The sequence below is a fragment of the Danio rerio genome, chromosome 24, assembly GCF_052040795.2.
Source record: "Danio rerio strain M-AB ecotype USA chromosome 24, GRCz13ab, whole genome shotgun sequence".
Lineage (NCBI taxonomy): Eukaryota > Metazoa > Chordata > Actinopteri > Cypriniformes > Danionidae > Danio > Danio rerio.
This window is the reverse complement of record NC_141044.1, coordinates 16,674,008-16,695,574: the sequence shown is the minus strand read 5'-3', so window position 1 is coordinate 16,695,574 and position 21,567 is coordinate 16,674,008. Positions and strand designations below refer to the sequence as shown.

General features: G+C 35.1%; 1 protein-coding gene across 1 annotated transcript in view; it reads right to left on the bottom strand.

The window, feature by feature from the left end:
• The window catches only part of crispld1a (cysteine-rich secretory protein LCCL domain containing 1a), a 34,258-nt gene extending 16,802 nt beyond the window's left edge, over positions 1-17,456 (bottom strand). The window contains exons 1-3 of the mRNA XM_087309367.1: positions 17,239-17,456; positions 11,671-11,979; positions 1,594-1,712 (exon numbers count right to left, since the gene is read on the bottom strand). Of these exons, the coding sequence (XP_087165493.1) occupies positions 1,594-1,712; positions 11,671-11,943 (392 nt within the window). The 5' untranslated portion in view covers positions 11,944-11,979; positions 17,239-17,456. The remainder of the gene's footprint in view (positions 1-1,593; positions 1,713-11,670; positions 11,980-17,238) is intronic.
• Between the last annotated feature and the right edge of the window lie 4,111 nt (positions 17,457-21,567).

Genomic DNA, 21,567 nt, shown 5'->3' with positions numbered 1-21,567 from the left:
CGGATGCTCTTCCAACCCCATCTTCCAACCCATCACTGGAAAACACCCATACACACTCAATCACACACATACACTACGGCCAATTTTGCCTACCAAATTCACCTATACCACATGTCTTTGGACTTTTGGGGGAAACCGAACATGAACACGGGGAAAACATGCAAACTCCACACAGAAATGCCAACTGACCCAGCCGAGGCTCAAACCAGCGACCTTCTTGCTGTGCTACCCATTTCGCCACAATGTTGACCCAAAATGTTTTTATATATATGTCTCCTAAAATAAAATTAATTGTGTTCAAGTATTTATTGTTTTTTACTCAGACATTTAAAAAATAACTTATTTTAGAGCAATAATCACAATACTGTGATTCCGAAATATTTTTATCCAAGGATACCCTACCATCAGAAACTTATACTGGTCCATGCTTACATCAATATGCACTGTTTGCCCTTAAAAGAAGTTTGGAAGCAAGAAATATACGTGACCCAAATCATCAAATGTAATGACAAACAAGAGACGTTTTTCTAAAAAAGAATCAGTTATTTACTGATTATTCACATGAACAAGCATAGCTAGACAGGTTATGAAAAATCTAGCAAGCATTTATAATTGTTTAATGCTTGAAATGTTGCTGGTATATGAAGCAATCTAATTATTTATCTTTAATGTACTTTTTAAAACTTTGTTTGCATGTTCTCCCAGTGTTCGCGTGGGTTTCCTTCGGGTGCTTGGGTTTTCCCTTCAAGTCCAAAGACATGTGGTATAGGTAAATTGGGTAGGCTAAATTGTCTATAGTGTATGTGTGTAAATGAGCGTGTATGGATGTTTCCCAGTGATGGGTTGCAGCTGGAAGGGCATCCGCTGTGTAAAACATATGCTGGATAGGTTGGCAGTTCATTCTGTTGTGGCGACCCCAAATTGATAAAGGGACTAAGCTGAAAAAAATAAATGAATGAATGAATGAAAATAGTAAGTTCTACTGTTGTTTACAAACTCCAGTTTTGATGATTTACAATGAGAACATTCTCATGTCACTCTCAGTGTGTTCCAATGTGTAGTGAACCAAGCTCACCACTGTCCTTACCAGTGCCTGAATTTGTGCACATGACCTACTGATGAACAACCTTGGGAGCAAGAGTACTGATTGAAATACAGCAATAGTTTTGCATAGCCCAGCCAATAACAAAAACATTAAGTAGCACAACTGTTTTCAACATTGATAATAAATGTTTTTTGAGTGCAAAAACAACCTAAAAATTATGACTGGAGGATCATGTGACACTAAAGCCTGAAATAATGACGCTAAGAAAATTCATTAATTCATTTTCTTTTCGGCACCAAGCCTTTATTTATCAGGGGTCGCCACAGCGGAACAAACCGACAACCCATCAAGCACATGTTTTACGCAGCGGATGCTCAGCGGACACAAACACTATAGCCAATTTAGTTTATTCAATACACCTACAGCACAATAGAAAGTAGAACACTTCTATCAATAGAAACCTAATTACATAACAGTTATGATGGACAGCAGAATACTTTGCTATTTGCTATATGCAGATTGCTATTGTATAAGACAACAAAACAGACCTTCCCCAGTGAACTCCGAGGTTCTGACCAATCTGAGGCAGCAGGCCTGCTGGTCCATGCTCCCAGAGGCAGGTCTCAGCCCATTCCTCAGCACTCCGCTCCAGTTCATTGTCCCACACCTACAAGAAATACACTCAGAGGACTGAGAATCAGATGGAAACTGGTGGCCGGTACAGCATTACTGAAACAAAGCTATTAAACCCTTAATCTTAAGTATGTATGGTTGAGATAATAACCTGGTTGTGAAAAGGTGGTTACCAGAAAAAAAGGATTTGGTCCGGTTAAATAGTACTTAAAAGCTGTTGGAGTTAGTGAGCTGATTTAAGTGACTGACAACATTTACATTGTAATCTGCATTCATTTTTTTCCACATTTTCATTTTTAAAAAAAGTACATACCAACACCAGGATACTTATGAGCTAGTTGGATAACAACTGAAAGAAAAGATGTGAATGTTAACCATGATTTTTTATTTTAACCATGTGTTTTAGTACAATGTATTGAATATAAATATCTTGTTTTGATGTGCTTTTTACAGCACTTTCCACAATGGTCATGTCTGGCTAGATGGTCTTTTGTGGCTTTTTAAATGCATTTGGCCACATGAGTATTTACACTACAAAAATATTTTAGATTTTATATTTTGTTTACCAGTATTTAGTGTTATTCCCTTATGAAGGATAGACGAAAACATGTTTTAATCTTTAAAAAAAACCTTTGTTTGATTTCATCATGTCTATCACACTCAAGTGACACCCCTTTCACCCTTTGCTTAACCCCTTCCCTGCCCACCATTCTTAAACATTTACAAGTGCACAAGTGGGTTTCATAAATGGAATATTACAAAAGAATTAGCAAAAGTTAAAGTAATGGGATTTGAATGTGTACTAGAGAGTAGAGGTAGCTATTTGCGCAGACAAGGTGCACAGATGTATGAATCTACAAATGTTAACAGACAGTTTGGGCTGCCTATTGTGATGTTCAGCCCAATTATTTTGATTGGACGAGCATTTTCTTTGTACAACACCTTAAAAATACTTAAATACATTCCAATCACTTAATTTAATCATTACTAATGTAATATCAAGAGACTTTCAACCAGCACAATACCCTACCGCAAGTTTAATATCTGATATACTTTATTCTGATGGTCTCCCACCAAGTACTTTTTACTTACTTTGCAAACACCCTGCAATAAATTGTAACCACTGTTTTTTCAGACATAGCCCTCTTTCGATACAACAAATGCATGCAGGCTGTAGAAAGATCCAGGTTTATTTCTGGTTTATTTTTCTTCTGAACCAAGTCAAAAAGGCACAATGAGTTTTTTGGATACAGTAATGTTCTCCATATGCCTTTGTTTCTCAATCTGTCTTCTGTAGTTCCTGTTCTGTGTTCTTGGTTTTCGTTCTGAACTACACCATTCAAGGCCACTCAACACTAAAGAGTTTTTTCCTGTCCAGCTGACCCACATTTTGGCTGTTTAATAAAAACATTTCATTTTGGAAAAGCAAAATGGCGCTTTCACCTTGAAGGGAAAGTATACAGAACTCAAGGTTAGACATAAATCCGAGGCAGAATTGTGGCAGGGGTGACGGGGGAGTTATCTGCCCTGTCACTGCCCATACATGTAACACTTTTTCCCTGGGAAGTCCCAAAGCACAGTCCAGCGATAAATCTGGCCCAATAAGGTCCCCAAAATAGCTGAAACAATTGCCTGAGACATTAATCCTTGAAGTGAGCACCTGCCAACAGGACGTCTGCTTGGTTTTCTAAGCCACCCATCAAAATGGGCTTTTATACTGAATTACAGGAATATTCCACAATCAATACAAGAATCACTCAATTGAGAGCATTTGTGCAGAAATGCTGCTTACCACAAAAAGACTCTCAACTCATCTCTCATTTTCTGTTAGACAAAAGTACATTCAAAAGACTTACAAAGGAAGTGGATGGGCCCATTCTTTTTTTATTTATTTATTTTTTTTTTTTAATTCCAAAAAATAAGTCCAAAAATAAATGTTTACATAGAAAAGTTTATTATTATTGTACTATTTTATTAATAATTAAATTAATAATAATAAAATCTATATCAAGCACATTTCATACAATAATCTAACATAAAATGTTTTGCATAATTTGGGTACAACTATTTCACAATAAAGTAGCAAAATCGATTTAAGATTAACCAAAGGGCCAACCATGTAATAAAAACAGGAAATTAAAATGAAGAAATGGTTACTTAACTAGAAATAAATATAAAATAAATAAATAAAAATTTTAATCACTAAAATTAAATGCCTTGTTGCCAGTTGTGGTTCAGGTAAGAATAGCTTGTGAGATTATTTAAGGCACACTATCACAGCTTTCTCTAACATCTAAAAATCATTAGATCATTGACATGGTCACTTACTGTATTAAGTGTTACTGAATTAAGGACATTTTGTTGAAGTTTTTATGGTTTTAGCTTTAGTTATAAGTATTATACTGTCAGCACATACTGTATATTATAGGTGTCTACAGTTGAATCAGTGAGCATTTGATGGATTGATACCATTTACTCAATATAAGTGCCTCACTGGAACCAAGAATATGCTTTTTTTTCCAGATAAAAGGACTAATTAAAACGATTTATTCTAGTAATACATTATAATGAAAGTGTTGTCAAATGAGCTTAGCTTTCTTAATAGAAGATTTATAAACAAATACTCTAAATGCATGTTTTGACCCGCTTAATGCCAGTTTAGCCAACTATATTTCAGCACTGCAGGTTGCCTTGTTGGAAAACCACATATATTATTCATTCATTCAGAAAGGCTCTTAAAGATTGTGTCTGTGACCGAAATGCAACCTCCGGTGGACAGTAGCAAACTCCAAAATGAGACACAAATTCAGAGTTCCACATTAGGTGGTTATTCATTAGCAAATAATATAAATTTACGGATGTAAACATTAGGTGGACAAGTTACATTGTAACCCTGTGTCATAACAACACACTATGTGATGAGAAACTCAGTTATAAGCAATTTGGCTGTTTGCACTAGACAAAACACAACTGAAAATTAAATACAGCCATTTAGAAAGACAGAATATGCACTCACTCAAGAATAGGTAAGGTTTACAGTCTAATTAATACATATTAAACTTCTTCAACATTATTAAATGTTCATGCAGAATTATTGATATGCGTTTGTTTTGAGTAAATTTCAATTTCAAGCGGTTTATTTCATTTTCAAGATCTGAGGTGAACTATCTGCAGCTGCTTTCTATAGTATGGCAATACATGTAAAATGGCATTCAAACTCACTTTATTTCCATTTAGCAGTGAATAAAGCACATTATATGTACCTCAGGTGATAATAGTCAGTTTTCTGTTGTTCATTTGCAAGAAATAGAAGCCGTTTCTAATATATTAATTTGTGTTGGTTAGAACAAAAAACACCTATTAATATGAAAATATTGACACGAGAATACAATTTAAATCACCCTTTAGGTTTTAAAGGGTTTTACCTGCGCTTGCATGTGTTTTGATCCAGGAATGCAATACCTAGTTCAACCACTGGGTCTCAAACTTACAGACTGCACCTTTAATGGTCTAAAATAGAATCTCAAATAGCACTAATTGCACATTTCTAGCATATGTCTATATCCTGGAAAATCTGTAACCTCCAAAAAAAAAAAAAAAAAAAGGTAAACTGATTCTGTTTGTACAGCGTCCTCAGTGGGGAGGCCCCAAAGAATCTAACCGCACTCAGACAGGACCAGTGAAGGAAAACATGTCCAATCAGTGCAGACACTCACACTCTTTCACACATCATTGTTTACTTCATTGAACACCTCATCAGCTGCACGTTTTTTTGTCATATGGTCACATTTTGAAAATTTGAAAATTTCCAATCTCCCTCAGGAGCAGTTTTTTTTTTTCTGTTGAGAGCTAAAAGAGCCACAGTAAAAGTATTCAAGTGAGACACTGCAGGCAAAAAGTGTTTTTCACATGTACCTCTCAGTTTTGAGATTATAGGTTGTTTGCTGAGCTTAAATAGTCTTCCCTAAATAATTATCATACTGTTTTAGTCTGTAGATTTCAAATACATATTTTAAATTTTTTCAGAATTAGTTTTTTTTTTCAACCCAGGTTAATTCTGAAAACATACCACTATATACATTTCAGGAGAGCGGCAAATCCTGCACAGGAGCTATGTTTTTTTGCAGTTTCTGTTTTCTCGAATCTACCAGAGGCCGCTGTGCACACTTTTTGAGATCTTAAATTTCTTCTTCACCTGCTGTTCTCGTGTAAATCTATCAGACGCTGCTGTCAACTGACTGACCAATTGACTGAATCACCCTCCTCCTTTCCTAAACCCAACCGATAGTGTTTTCAAAAGCACCGATTGAACTCCTGCTCTCAACCATAAATCTCCACTTTAGCAGCATCATGAACACCAGACTCCAAGGTGCAGTTTTATATAAATGTTTTATTCCGTCACACTTTATTTTAAAGCACAATTCTCACTGGCAAACGATTACTTTTAGCTTAAACTCCTAATTTGTTGCTTGTTAGTAGTTATTAAAGTAATTGTTAGGTATTAGATACAAAGAACAAGATCATTCAGATGGTAATAGGCCACCAAGTTAATACTGAGAGTTTGTCTCTATATGTGTTTCCTTTTATTCTACCAAAACAGTTGTTGTTGTTTTTTTGTTTGTTTGTTTGTTTGTTTTTTTGTGGGGAAAAAAAATCTCTCAAAAATCTCCTTTGACTTAATTATGCCTAAAAACTAAACCAGACTTAAATCCTAAATCTGATATCATGTACTGTTCATATTGTTGTTTTGTACATGTATGCAAATCCCTCATGTGCAAATTTAAAGGGGTGGTCCACAGTTTATTTTTAAGGTTTGGTTGTGTTTATAAAATGAAAAGCAATGTGTGCCCATGCTTTATTTGTAGAAAATCACATTATTTTTCATGTACTTTGTCACAAACTTGGATGCTTGCAACAACACCTTTGGAGCTGTAGTTAGAAACATAGTTCCTGGCTGTGTTCTATTATCCACCTTTGCCCTATTCATTTAGAACATTGTAAGATGAAAACTTGAAATGATTTAAAAAAAAAAAAAGCATTGAAATCATCTCTCTTAGGTGTAGTTTGCTTTCAAAGTATTTTTACAGTTCAGTTTTAGCAATCTTCATGTTTACAATTGCGCTGCCTTTGCAGTGCACTTTGAAAACATTGATGTCATTTTTAACACAGCCGTGGCTCATGAGGGAAGCTATAGGTGACCTATTATGTAAAAGCGGAATTTATGTTACGTCTCCAAAGCTTGTGAAAACATGGCATAAATGTTAATGCTTTTAATTTATAGTAGGTTATTTATTAAGTATCTGTACTGTATATGACATGAGCCTGTTGGTTAGAACATTTCTGCAGTGGTTTGCATGTATCAAATTGTAAAAGTAGACTTTTCAAATAAATAAATAAATGAATTAATTAATTAATAAACAATATCCTACTTATTATCATTAATATTATTATTATTAAAGTAGGATTTTTTTTTTCATTTCCTAATAAATAATAAATATTACATTTCATTTCCTAATAAACAGCCTCTTTATTTATTTATTTATTTATTTATTTATTTATTTATTTATTTATATGATTAAAATATGACATTAGAGTGTTAGCTAAGTATTTTTATGTTTTAGAATATAATATGTAATATTCTCAATAATATTTGTAAAGGAAACATAGGCCTATATGTGGCATTTACATATATTTCTATAAAATGGAAAACGAGTGCATGTTTTTACTAAAACTAATATTGGATATTTTTTTAAATGCATGTGTGTGTAAAACAATGTAAATTGCACAAAGAATGAAGAGCACACAGCTGAACCCCATACCTGCTCTCTAAAATAACATCTGACAAGTGTCTTTCACATATATTCAGATTATAAGCTAGTGTAAGTAAGATGAAACATTCAGATGTCTTTTTCGAGTTCATTATTTGAGATGTAGAATGCACTGTGAAAGACACTGCAGAGCTGGTAAAGATTGTGGGTGTTTAAAGCGGTTTAACTGATAAATGTGAATTTGTAACTAAATTGTTAATGGTGCCCAACAGCATTTTTTGTTGTTTAGATCCTTGCTACAACATACCGTTAACGCTAGAAACTGTGCATTTAATTGATCAATTTTAACAAATAAAAACATTTACAGATTGTGGGTCACAATCCACAGCTTTCTCTATTATGGTTGGAGCTGCTCCTTCTTTGAGGCGTTTTTAGCTGAATCCAGCACTGAACTGGGAGAGATTCTAGGAGCTGTCCTTTGTCAATTACTAGAGATATACCATTTTATATAATTCTCTGGAACATAATTAAAATTAAATTGTAAGCTCTTCTCTCTTTGTGTCATGTGCTTTGGAAGCCCAAATACAGACACCGAACAAGCTCTGTGGAAATAGCAGCGTTTAGGCAGCATTTTAGCTTTCTCTGCTATAACATAATAGCACCTCTGGCCACACCCCTTCGATGTGCAGGTGGATGCCCGTAACCAGAAGCTCTTTTGATATCACTTGCCCGGATGTATTTTTTGTAGACCACAAACTTTTTTTCGCTGAAGGCTTTGCTAAGCTCTGTAAAAGCCAATGTTTCTTTTTACATTGAACTTTGAGCATATTACATTCAGAGATGTTGTTTATGTTCACAAAGCTACATTACACATCAACTAAAGTTTAAAATATAATATTGTAGTGGATCACCCCTTTAAAGACCCGGCAATGAACTGAATAAGTTTTGTTATAACTCTTAGCTCATTTTTAAATAAATTTTCTGTGTCTTGTCTTAAATAAGAAATGTAAAGTCAATGAAGTGTGTGTGGCAACATGAGTGGGTTTCTGTTGAGACAAGGCTCGATTTCCCTGCCGTCATCCGGAATTCTGTCGTTTTGCCTGGAATTCAGAGTCAGTTATTGTAAGAGGCAGTGGAAGACTGGAGCCGCGCATCATCACATTCCATATCTCCACATCCATCACACCTTTCCTATTACTCTCACTCTGTTGAACTGCTCAAACTCCACTCCTGACACCCAGTTAACAGTCCCTGCAAGGCATCTCTCTAACCTCTTCCATCTTTCTGAAAAGCGGCAATATAATTGGGCTTGCAATGTTCAAGAGGGCAATCACCTAAGTAAGCTGCATTAGTTATATGGTATTGTTTTGGAAATCATCGGGGGAAAAAAATCTGTTTTTAAATTCATCCTTGTTTTTATTTGAAGCAAATCATTTGAATTACAAAACTGTGCAAAACCTTAAACATTAAAGAGTTTTTTTTTATCACCCAAAAATAACAATTCTGTAGTTAATTACTCACTGTTATGTCATTACAATTCCCTTAGACCTTTGTTCATTTTTGAAACACAATTTAAGATATTTAGGGCTACCCGGTGGCGCAGTAGATAGTGCTACCACCTCATGGTAAGAAGGTCGCTGGTTTGAGCCTCAGCTGGGTCAGTTGGCATTTCTGTGTAAAGTTTGCATGTTCTCCAAATGTTTGTGTGGGTTTCCTCCGGGTGCTCCAGTGTTTCCCACAAGTCCAAAGACATGCGGTATAGGTGAGTTGGGTGAACTAAATTATCTGTAGTGTATGTGTGGGAATGAGTGTGTATGATTGTTTTCCAGTGATGGATTGCAGCTGGAAGGGCATCTGTGTGAAACATATGCTGTATAAGTTGGTGGTTCATTACGGTGTGGCGACCCCAGATTTATAAAGGGGCTAAGCCAAAAAGAAAATGAATGAATGAATGAAATTAAGATTTTTTAGACATTTCAGAGCTCTCTGACCCTCCATAAACAGCAACGGCACTAAGATGTTCAAAGTTCAATGTACAAAGATGTCCAAATCATTTTCAAAAAATTCCATGTGGCCCCAAACGCCAATAATAATTTTACCAAAAAAAAAAAGTAAAAAAAAACCTTTGCTCGCCAATGTCTTTTGTATCTTATCAAGATGTGCTTTTACTACTGGCAATCCAACGTTTGCATGTTGCATTGGTGATTTGACTGGTAATGTCTTACTGGCTGCAGTTAACAAGCACCCTGATGATCTGACATGGGAGAGAAGATAAAATTGATTGGAGCTTTATAAAATTTTACCATTAAACCACTAAAGTCACATAAAATGTTTTAATAATGTTTTTGGTTCATTTTCTGGACTTTGAACATCTCAGGGCATGTGAACATGTTGTTGTTTTAAATTGCATTTCATTTTTTTCGGCTTAGTCCCTTTATTAATCAGGGATTGCCACAGCGGAATGAACCGCCAACTTATCTAGCATATGTTTTACACAACAGATGCTCTTCCAGTTGTAACCCAGTACTGGGACACATCCATTCACACTCATTCATCACTTATAAGTCATGTCTTTGGACTGTGGGGAAAACCCAAAGGAAACCCACATTAACACAGGGGGAATTAGAGAAGGGAGAACTCGAACCAGCAATGCTTTTGCTGTGAGGTGACAGGGCTAATCACTGAGCCACTGTGTCAACTTCTTTTGAATTTGATTGAAATTATATTTATTTGTGATCTGAAACTAACTCTCTAAGCGGATTAGAACAACATGAGGCAGAGTAATTATTAATATAAATAATATTTTTGGGTGAACTAACCCTTTAAGATTTGAAGTTACATAGTTAATGAGAAAAAATTTCATTATGACCACCAAGGCAGCATTTATTTATTCAAAAATTATTCTATTTTATTCCTGTGAGGACAAAGATGGATTTTTAACATCATTACTTCAATTTTCAGTGTCATGTGATTCTTCAGAAAGTATAATATTCTGATTTGGTGCGTAAAAGAAAATTGCCTATCATTATCAATGTTGATTTTTTTTCTGCTTAATACTTATAGAATACTTTTGTAGAGTACTTTTTCAGAATAACAACAAAAATAAATTATTAATTTCATTCAGCAGACAATAAATTGATCAAGGATGACAGACTAAACATTCCTGTCATCACAATGATAAATTAAAGTATATTATTTCTTTAAAATTGTAATAGCAATACTTTTTCAAAACTGATCTAAGACAAAAATGGGTGTTGTTCTATAGTGTCAGGAATTTTTTGTACAAAAAAATTTGCGCAAAATTTTGAAGTAAGGTGATGATCCACTTCAAATGTGTACAACTGTATATTTCTGTAATGTTTTTTTAAATAGTTTATTTGTAATGTTTTTAAATAGTTAATTTTTCCTATATGTATAGTTAAAGTCAGAATTAACAGACCCGTTTATTTTTTCCCCAATTTCTGTTTAAAAGAGAGCAGATTTTTTTTCAACACATTTCTAAACATAATAGTTTTATTAACTCATTTCTAATAACTTATTTATTTTATCTTTGCCATGATGACAGTACAGAATATTTTACTACATATTTTTTAAGACACTTCCATACAACCTTAAGTGACATTTAAAGGCTAAACTAGATTAACTAAGTTAACTAGGCAGGTTAGGGTAATTAGGCAAGTTATTGTATAATGATGTTCTGTATACTATCGGAAAAAAAAAATGTGCCTAAAGGGGCTAAAAACCTTAAATGCTGTTTAAAAAATTAAAAACTGCTTTTATTCTAGTCCAAATAAAACATATAAGACTTTCTCCAGAAGAAAAAAAATATTATCAGACATATTGTGAAAATGTCCTTGCTCTTTTAAACATAATTTGGGAAATATTTTTAAAAATATAAAAAATTCAAAGGGGGGCTAATAATTCTGACTTTACCTGTATTGACCTTATTCTAAACAGCGAAACGAGCAGTTTTTAATGTCTAAAAATGAATGGAAGTGAATGAGACCGGAAGTCTCGTGCCAAAAAGATTCAAACAGCAGCGCCCGCTCGTCTGCGGAGAATAAGGTCAATATGCAACCTCAGTAATTGGTTGACTTAAAATCAAACCAATGCAGAATCAATAGAATTGTGTACTCTTATAACTAAACCACAAACAATTTAGTCTATATGCTTTCTAATGTGTGTTATATTAACCATTTTATACCATCTAAAAAGATGTTTTACCATGTACTCCATATTTGAAGCCGGTGGGTAAACTTGTCCTCTGAGTTTGTTGTGAAGGTCCAAGATGGCCTGCATGTCACTGGCAGTGATCGCTCTCTTGCCTCTCTGTCGCTCCATCACTCTGTCACCAGCATCATCATCAGCATCATCCTCCAGGTACTTCTCCAAAAGAAAGCCGAGATCTGTGGCATTAAACAACACCATGGCAAACACAGTCCGGGTCACCAGAAGAAGAAAAAGCCCTGTCGGTAATGCAAAGGTGTAGTGACCCATGATGGATGAGCTCTGATGATGATGCGATGATTACGTCTGAGGAGAAAAAGAAAAGTTTTCAAACTGTAAAGCTGAGAAGAACACCAGTAAAAGAAAAATCTACAGAATGGCTTTTTTTTTTCAGAACAATATGGCATAACACAATTATGGATATTTTAAAACATTAAAGTGGCTAACCCTTTATTTTGATGGTCTATTTGGGTATTAGTAACCTGTCTCTAATATCTGTTGATACTGCTGCTAAACAGACATTTAACTTTGCAAGTACATGTCAACTTACCCTAACCCTGACGCCAACCCTAACCCCCTAACCCCCAACTTAAAAGTCTACTTATAATCTAATGAGAATTAGTTGGCATGTAGATGCAATGGAACTTAAATTCAACAAATGGACCATCAATATAAAGTGTGACCATAAAGGGATTATGTCACATAACCAGCAATCTGTTCCTAAACGATTGCTGGCATACTACACATGTAATTCAGGAACTGCATATCCCAGTATGCCTTTGCACAAACCAGTCACCATTAATCACATACAGCTGAATAGCGTCATCATCAATTGTTTGGACTATTTATACACATTGCACATATCAGTCAATGTGGACTCTTTGTTTGTCAGTACCTGCATGGGTTCAGTGAGTGTCGTCCTGTTTATAGTTTTTCTAGTTATGTTTTGATGATTGTTTTGTAACTATTTTACTTTGATCATCGCTTTGTTTTTTGCATTTTTCTGCACAAATAATCTTTTTTATTAAAAATTGCATTTGGATCCAGTGTCTTAACTCACTTGTCAACCTGTGATAGATTATTGTTGTATATTAAGAAAATATTATATTAAGTTAATTGTATATTAAGTTAAGTTTGTTGAGAGATAATTAGGACACATTTTTATGTTTAAAAACTATTGAAGGAGAGCAAGATTTGTTTCAAAGGACTAAAACAAAAAAAAAAAATCTATATTTTAAAGAATGTTGGAAAACGGTTCCTGACCTAGTATTGTCTTTTTTTCATACAATGAATGTCTACCAGTTGCCTATCATGCAGCTACCAGTTTCTTTAAAATGGCTCTTTTAGAATCCAAAGAAGACAAAAAATAAAGACACTGAAACAGTTTAAATGGTGAGTACATTTTTGAATTTTGTGTGAACTATCCCTTTATAGTACTCCATACAGTACATAGTAGGAATAAACCGTACTATGGAATTCTATGGCTGCTTTTCTCCCAATATTTTTCTGAATATTTTGTTCTGTGTTAAACAGTGGGAGTGTTTACAGCTACTTTTTGTGCAATTAAAATAAGTTAGAATTCAACAACAATATCTAACTTCATATTAAATATTACAAAAATACATTTCTCTTCTGTGAGAACATTTAAATATTAAAATAAATAAATAAATAAATAACAAATGCTATTCATTGATTTCTCATCGGCCTAGTCCCTTTATTAATCAGGGGTCACAACAGCAAAATGAACTGTCAACTTATTCAGCATATGTTTTACAAATAATAAGCCGTTCCAGCTGCAACCCTTTAGAGGGAAACATCCATCCACTCTCACATTCACACACATACAATACTGACAATTTAGTTTATTCAGTTCACCAATACTGCATGTGTTTAATCCATGGGGGGAACCAGAGTACCCGAAGGAAACTCACGGCAACACGGGACTTGAACCAGCGACCTTATTGATGTGAGGCGACAGTGCTAACCACTAAGCCACTTTGCCACGAATGCTATCAATATATATATATATACTATATATATATATATATATATATATATATATATATATATATATATATATATATATATATATATATATATATATATATATATATATATATATATATATTTCACTATTTTCTCTTTAGCGGAATGAACCACAAACTTATCCAGCATTTGTTTTACACAGCGGATGTCCTTCCAGCTGCAACCCATCACTGGGAAACATCCAGACACACTCATTCCCATAAACCACAGACAATTTGCTTACCCAATTCACCTATACCACATGTTTTTGGACTGTGGGGGAAATGCCAACTGACCCTGCCGGGACTCAAACCAGTGACCTTCTTGCTGTGAGGCGATTGCGCTACCCACTGCGCCACAGTGCTGCCCATGTATATGTATATTTTTTTAAAACTGCGAAAAAAAAAAATAATGTAATCAAGGTAGCAACACATCAGGCAACATCTTTTGACCTTTTTTTGTTTGTAACATTTCTAATAATATAATTTTTACTTGTTCTTTCAGGCTATCAGATATGGAAACAAGCCAAAATTCTTGTTGAAATACATTGGTCAGGGTACCCATTCATACATTTTTATTTGTTGACAGAAATTAAAATGAGGATGTGATGTGAGGAATAGAGGTGCAGTGTGTTCAGTAGATTGTACATGATAGTTGTTCATCTAAGAAAGCGTCTATTATAGAAAATACTTTCAAAAGACAAAAACATTTAAAAACGTTATGTTGTGAATTGCATGATCAATGACACTTTATACAGTGTGATATTGTAAGTCTATCTCAGCCTAATTTGTGCCAGCATTAAAATAATATGAATTGAAAATAAAAGCAGTCTTAAAGGATTAAATGTTTGACCACAAATGACAGAGTATTTGATGTCATTTCTGCTGTTATACAGAAATGCAAGGGAGTGCTTTGATCCATACTGTATATTGACCAACTCAGAAATTTTCCAGGAGTAAATGCAACTTCAAATGTCTTTCAAGTCTAATTTCTGACTAGACTGACATGCATTATGTATATAAAAAAAATGTTTTCACAAGATTTTGTTTGGGTGCAGTTAGTGAAATAGATTTTCCATTCATTTCAAAAGTGATATCAAGTTAAGTATCTCACTAAAGGATTAGTTTACCCAAAAATCGGAATTGTGCCAGCATCTTTTACTCAGACTCTGCATGTAAAAATCCTAAATAAATGTCTTTGTTCTACTAAACACAAAGGGAAGTGTTTGGAAGAATGTCAGTAATCAAACAGATCACTGTCCATTTACTGCCATAGTTGCAAATACTTTGGGAGTAAATATTATGGGAGTAAATGGGTGGTGAGATCTTTTTTGGTTACTGACATTCTTCCAAATACCTTGTTTTGTGTCCAGGAGAACAAAAATATTTATTCAGGATTGAAACAACATGAGGGTGAGTAAATGGTGACATATTCTCATTTATGGGTGAGCTATTCTTTAAGGTCAATTAATGTCAACAAATGCATTTAAATTACTCAGATTGTAAATGTGATATGTTTTAGTGTGTTTGTAAGCAGCAGGATGTAAGACAATTCAGAACTTTGAGTTTCTATAACACACGGTGTTCCATTTGGAATGGTTCATCCCTATGCTCTAATTCCCTCTGAACTGTTTACCTTCCGGATTGACAGCTTTAAAGGGATTAGGGCATAGGGATGAGCCCTTTTGAATAATATGCTGCATGCAACACCAATCAACTTTCTTGAGCAAAAGATCATGGGGGTCTTTTAAAGTGGCCAGTTTTGAGCACTTTGGTTTAAAACAACACTTCAATATGGCAGCCATGATAATTTTTTTATTCTAAAGTGCCTTTTGCAAAGAGCTCCCTCCAAATATATACACCGTCCATATGAACAGGACCGGTGTGTTTGACTTGATACAGAGCTGCAAAGACTGGCAAGTACCATGAGACCAATTGCTGACTGCTCCATGTGGCTTCAAACTACTCTTAGGGTGTACTCACACTAGGCATGGTTGTCTTGAACCATGCCCAAGCGCAAATATCCCCCCTCCCCTCTCCTCGGCCGGCACTCAAATTGCATTTTTTGCCATCTGAGCCTGAGCACGTTTACGTAATTGATGATGTGACTGTTCAGTTTAACAGAAGAAAAGCATTCTCACTCCCTAAAATGGAGATTGCTTTAGTCATTTTGCTGAAAATATTAGGAGGTTTGCAGAAAGTGGCAGATGATGTGCAGTGAGAGGTTTGTATCTTTAAAAAACTACAGTTCAAGTTCATTGAAAAGTAAGAATGATTAATAAATCTATATGAAACAGTCCCTTAAAAGACTAATGATGTCTCATCTTCAGTTTCGCGCTCAGACATGTTTTGCACTCACACAACAAGCATACCCAACCGAACTGCGCTCTGGCACACCTCTTCCAACCAGGCAGGGCTGGCCACCTGAACCGTGCCTGTGCCCAATTCGGAGTACTTGTTAAGCGAACTGGGAAATTGGGGTCAAATGTGTCTGCCCAGCAGAGCCAGGACATAAACATGACATCAGATTGACATTGAACCCCAACGTCGTGGGACCTTGCATTTTGTTTGGAAATGAAAATCGGGTTTAGGTCTGAACAGAACGTCAGATGACCTTGGGTTTTGGTCACTATGTGAAGTGCCACTTCAGGTGATAATGCAGGAAGTTGATCAGATTAGGTTGATCTTTGAAATGGTTCATCAATTTATTTAGTATAGGCCTGTAGTAAATTTGATAGTAAAGAAGGATCGGACATTGCTACTAAAGGAATATGGTTACCCAAAAATTAAAATTGTGCCATCATTTACTGTAGCTACTCACCCTTAACTTGTAAAACCTATTTGACGTTGACTTTCACAGTAAGCTATTTTCCTTTACTGTATAGTTTAATGGGTGCCAGCAACCAACATTGTTTAAAATAGCTTATTTTTCGTTCAATAAAAGAAAGAATTTCTTAAAGGTTTAAAACCGAAAGGGAGAATAAATGATGAGGCAATTAAAATGTTGGGGTGAACTAACCCTTTAAAAAGAGCAACGAAATGAAACTAAGACATTCTTTCAGCTGAACTTTATTAGAAACGTTATCAGATGGATTCATAATGTGGAAACTACAATGTATATTTTATTTGTTTGTTTTTAATTTATGCATGCAAATGTCTTATTCGATAATTTAGTTATTAATTTCTTTAGCGTTGTTCAAGCATTGATTCAAAAAGATAACCAACAGACAGACAGACAAAATGTAACTATTTTTTAAAAATAGCGATTTAGTACAAAAATAATATGTTTAGGATATGACAAAGACAATTAAAACATTCTTTAAAAAATATTTAAAATTTGGCTTAGTTTAGTTCCTCAATAAAATACATACAGCAGCACAAACGAGTTTATAATTAAACATGTATAACACTTTAAATCAAACTTTTTCAGCAAAGGTTATCGAAACAGTTAATAATGTGCATAACTACTAACAAGGAGTCTATAAGCAACGGCTTAAAATGTCTATTAATAACCCCGTTAAACTTTTAAAAGCGGAATTACCTGAAGCAGTGTATCCAGCGAGTGAGATTTTCTGCAGACTTGCGGTAAGTTTCAGTATTGAGCTCTGCAAGTGTTCTGCCAGTGTTGTTGTTTCTGCAAGTGCCTGTCCATAGATCCCAAGGCATCTGTGATTGTGCTCATAAATGCAACTGAACGGTCATCACTGTGCCGGGGAGACTCGGTTCCCCCTGTGTGCCGTGTGTGGGACAAACTGCTGCATCTCTTCAAATCCACACTCAACATTTTATAGAGTCGAATTTCTTTGCAAACCCCACCTACTTTGTTTCAGTCAACCCATTCGTTTGACCTGGTTTCAAATTAATATTTACAATCTGTGTATTTCTGTCTTTATATCCCATGTGGCTTGCAGAATCACTAGTATTTGTATCAAGCACTAACCTTCAAATAAATAAAACGCTTCAATAGTCCAATTTTGGCGCTATGCAATAAGAGTTGCTCTGAAAAACAAGCAAACATGATTTATCTAAATGAAACAGATCATTTAAGTTCAAACTTGTTTTTAATAAATTTAATAATTTATAATGAATTGCTGCCATGAGGACACAGGGGTGGGCCCTAAGCAGTTCCAGCTAAGCGGCCCAAAAGTTCTATAATGCACCTTTTATGTAGATTTTTTTTTAAATAAATTATTATTATTTTGCAGTTTTTTTCTTATATTATTCGATCTTGATCTCGAATTCTATTTTTTATCTTTATGCAACATAATAATAAAATGTAAATCACCTTGTAAAACTTTTGAAATTAATTGAATTCACTTAAGTAAAAATAATATATGAACTATTTTGTTTTTAAAACTAAATCTTTACTGATTTGACTGCTAGACTGGTCCATGATTGAAGGTGGGGTACACATTTGCACAGATGTAATAATTACGTTCAAATAAAAAAAATATTAGACCCTCACCGTACAAAATATGATAGAAAACAATGTTATAATTTAAAGTATCATTTATACTTAGTTATTTATTTGGGGGCCCTCAGATTTCCTGGGGCCCAAAGCGTCCACTTACAATTACCTTGCCCCTGTGAGGACATCAGTTCAGAATACCAGGTGCCAATTATTTATTTTTTTTTTAAAGATTTTTTTTTCTTAGTTGCTATTAAACTGATGAATTATTAAACTGTAATCTGATTGACATGACAGTGGTTATCTGTGAATGATTTGTAGTTAATTTAGTATCTGTATGGGATGTTATGTGACTCGCTGCTGCAAAACTAGTTAGCTCCAAGGTGGAAAATAAAGAAAAACAAACATGTGGCCAATTCATGTACTTTTGCCTCTGTCAGATTACACCTGGCTGAATATCTCATTAACAAAGCATTTTAACTTTTGCCACTTATAGGTTTATATTGTATTCACTATATTGTTTTCTCACTATGCTCTGAAGCAGGGGTTACCAAACTCAGTCTTCAAGAGCCGGTGTCCTGTACATTGTAGTTCCAGCCCCAATTAAACACATATAAGTTAGCTAATCAAACTCTTTCTAGCTATTAGAAACTTCAGAAAGGTGTGTTGAAGGAAATTGGAACTAAACTATGCAGGACGTCCAGCGGCCCTCCAGGACTGAGTTTGGACACCCTTGCTGTAATGCAATGGTCTCAAACTCAATTCCTGGAGAGGCGTAGCTCTTCATAGTTTAGCTCCAACCACCTCTAACTCACACTTGCTTAATAGTCTAGTAGTCTTGAGCACCTTAGGTGCATCCCAAATCGCATACTTATGCACTATTTTATGTCATTTTTTAGTATAGTGTAAGTAGTGCGTTCACACTGAAAACTCTAAAAACAATAGCTGCACTTTAATTACCCAACTGATGCACTTATTCAACCTGTAAAAAGATATGTGGAATGATGGACACTCTTTGCTCAAGTAGTGGACGAGGTGGAGCTTTCAGGCGCTCATGTTTGAATTGTAAAAGCTAAATTCACCCTATGAGAGTGATTATAGTGCTTCCCAATGGTGAATGAGCTTATACTCATGGCTGGTATTATTTGGTACTTTGATCATTTATTTCAGGGAAACAGTTTAAATTTCTGCTTAGTCAAAACAAAAAACAAAACAAAAAAAAAAACGTTAGTGTTCTATCTAGGACAACACTACATAAATATACTATAATGTTGAGTGCATATTGTATAGTGTGCCATTTGGGACGCATCTATAGATTAGTTGGATCAGCTGTGTTTGATTAGGGTTGAAGCAAAACTGTGCAGAGCTGGGGCCTTCCAGCAATCGAGTTTCAGACCTATGCTCTAGAGGGTCTGTTGCGCTCAAAAATCCCAGAATATCTATAGTCTATACTCAAACCATGTGTGACATCATAAATCATTCAGTAGTTACAATTACAGATCATATTTCTTGCCCAGTATGACTTGAAAAAACAGTATTGTATTCTATCTGGGTATTTTTCAGATTATGATGAATAATATAACCATACGCTCTTGAACAAATGTAATAAACTATCTCTTAGACATTCTGACATTCATCTTAACTGTAATTGAACATACTTGTATGTAGCTGACTGATGTCAGGATGGATTCAGTATCTCCCCCATGTTGATTGCCATGAGTTCCCCCTGTGTTTAGTAATCAGTTTTACTTTGTGTATTAAATTCTACTGTTTGTTCAGCTTCCTGTTGTTTCTCTTTTGTCATCCTTGTGGTTTCCTCCCCTTTTTCTGTTATCCTCTAGTGTTCTCTGGCAGTCTTTGTATGCACTTAGACCTGAAAAAGTCCTGACCGAAAAGTTTTTGTGATATTTAATTTTCTGTTTTGCACAGGTCAGTGTTTGTTTATACATTGTTTTGTTTTGTTTTGTTTTGTTTTGTTTTGTTTTGTTTTGTTTTGTTTTGTTTTGTTTTGTTTTGTTTTGTTTTGTTTCCTCGTTGTGTTTCCATAGACCCCACCACACTCCTTGAATTCCTTTTCCTGCTGGTGGAGCAGGGGAATAAATCGATTAGTGTTTACTCCATCCCCAAGCCCTGTCCAGTGTCAGCTTCATTCCCTGGGCCCAGTACGGTGTCTGTTCCCAATAGTGATTTCCAGTGACTGCTTTAGTCCTCCCCTCAGGTCTGTAGCCCTGCTGAAATAACAATATACCACAATTTTACCAAACCACCAATCAGTGCACCCTTAGTCCAAGCCTCAATCATCTCCGCCATTGCCCTTCTGTTGACTGGCTCCACTGTGAAGAAAATAAAGTTTCTAATTGAAACTCTCAAATCTTGAATGTTTAAGGACAACTGGAAATTTATTGCAGGAAAAGTAGAAATAAATACAGAAGTTGCAGAATTTCATATTATTATTATTATTTTTTTTTTTACGTCAAATACCACTGGAAACAGATTTCCCCTTTTAACTCATGGCTCCTTTCTTCCTGGGCAAGTTAAATGAGCAGTAACTCTGGGTTGCTAATGATGTAAAGACTTGAGTTTACCTTTTTTAGAAGATTAGCCAATGGGCTATAATGGAACTATAATTCTTGATGATAGAGAAGCAGCAGGGGAAGTTGATGGTTATATAGAGCCTTGTTGAGGAATCTCCTTAATGTACTACTCTATGGCCTTCTGTTCAGAGATGGAGAGTATTTTACCTTTGGATACTGGTTTATTAGAAAGGAGCTTGATTGCACAATTCTGTGTTCGGTGTGGTATTACTTTGGAGGTTCAGTTTTGGCATAAGACATCACTGAAGTGAAAGAATCCTTAAGGGTTATCGATGGAGAGGTCTTTAATATGACTTTCAATAGACATGGGGTTGACAGGAAACACTGCTGGAGACAAAACAGGCGAAGAGAAATCAGGAAACTTTGGTTAAAACATTCATTAACCTACTTAAAGATTATACCTCTCAATTATGAGATAGAGTGGTCATAGGAAACAAACCAAGGGCACACTAGTACTCCCTCAGTGGTGTACTCCTCCAGAAGCAGCAATGGAATGTCCTCCACATGAAATCTCACAAGACCTCATCCAATGGGACTTCCATTAATAGATTGAATCTTGTACTTAGTATCATGGAGTTTCTTTATGAGATAGAGTTGTTGACATAACATAGAAGTGATGCAATGTCTGGCTGACCCAGGATTGAGGAGTGGATGCTAATGTTTTAAAATGGAGAGCATAATCCTGAGTGGAGCTGTTCCCTCATGTGAAGCAATTTATTCTCTCTATCACCATCAGGACGTCCACAGGTGCTGTTATTTGAGATGAGGGCTCCTTCAGGGATCTTTTGGTCTGGTCTTCTGTAACATTAGCACCACTGAAGACATGGACAAACATGTTTATTGAACAATAGGAAGGAGGAAATATGAT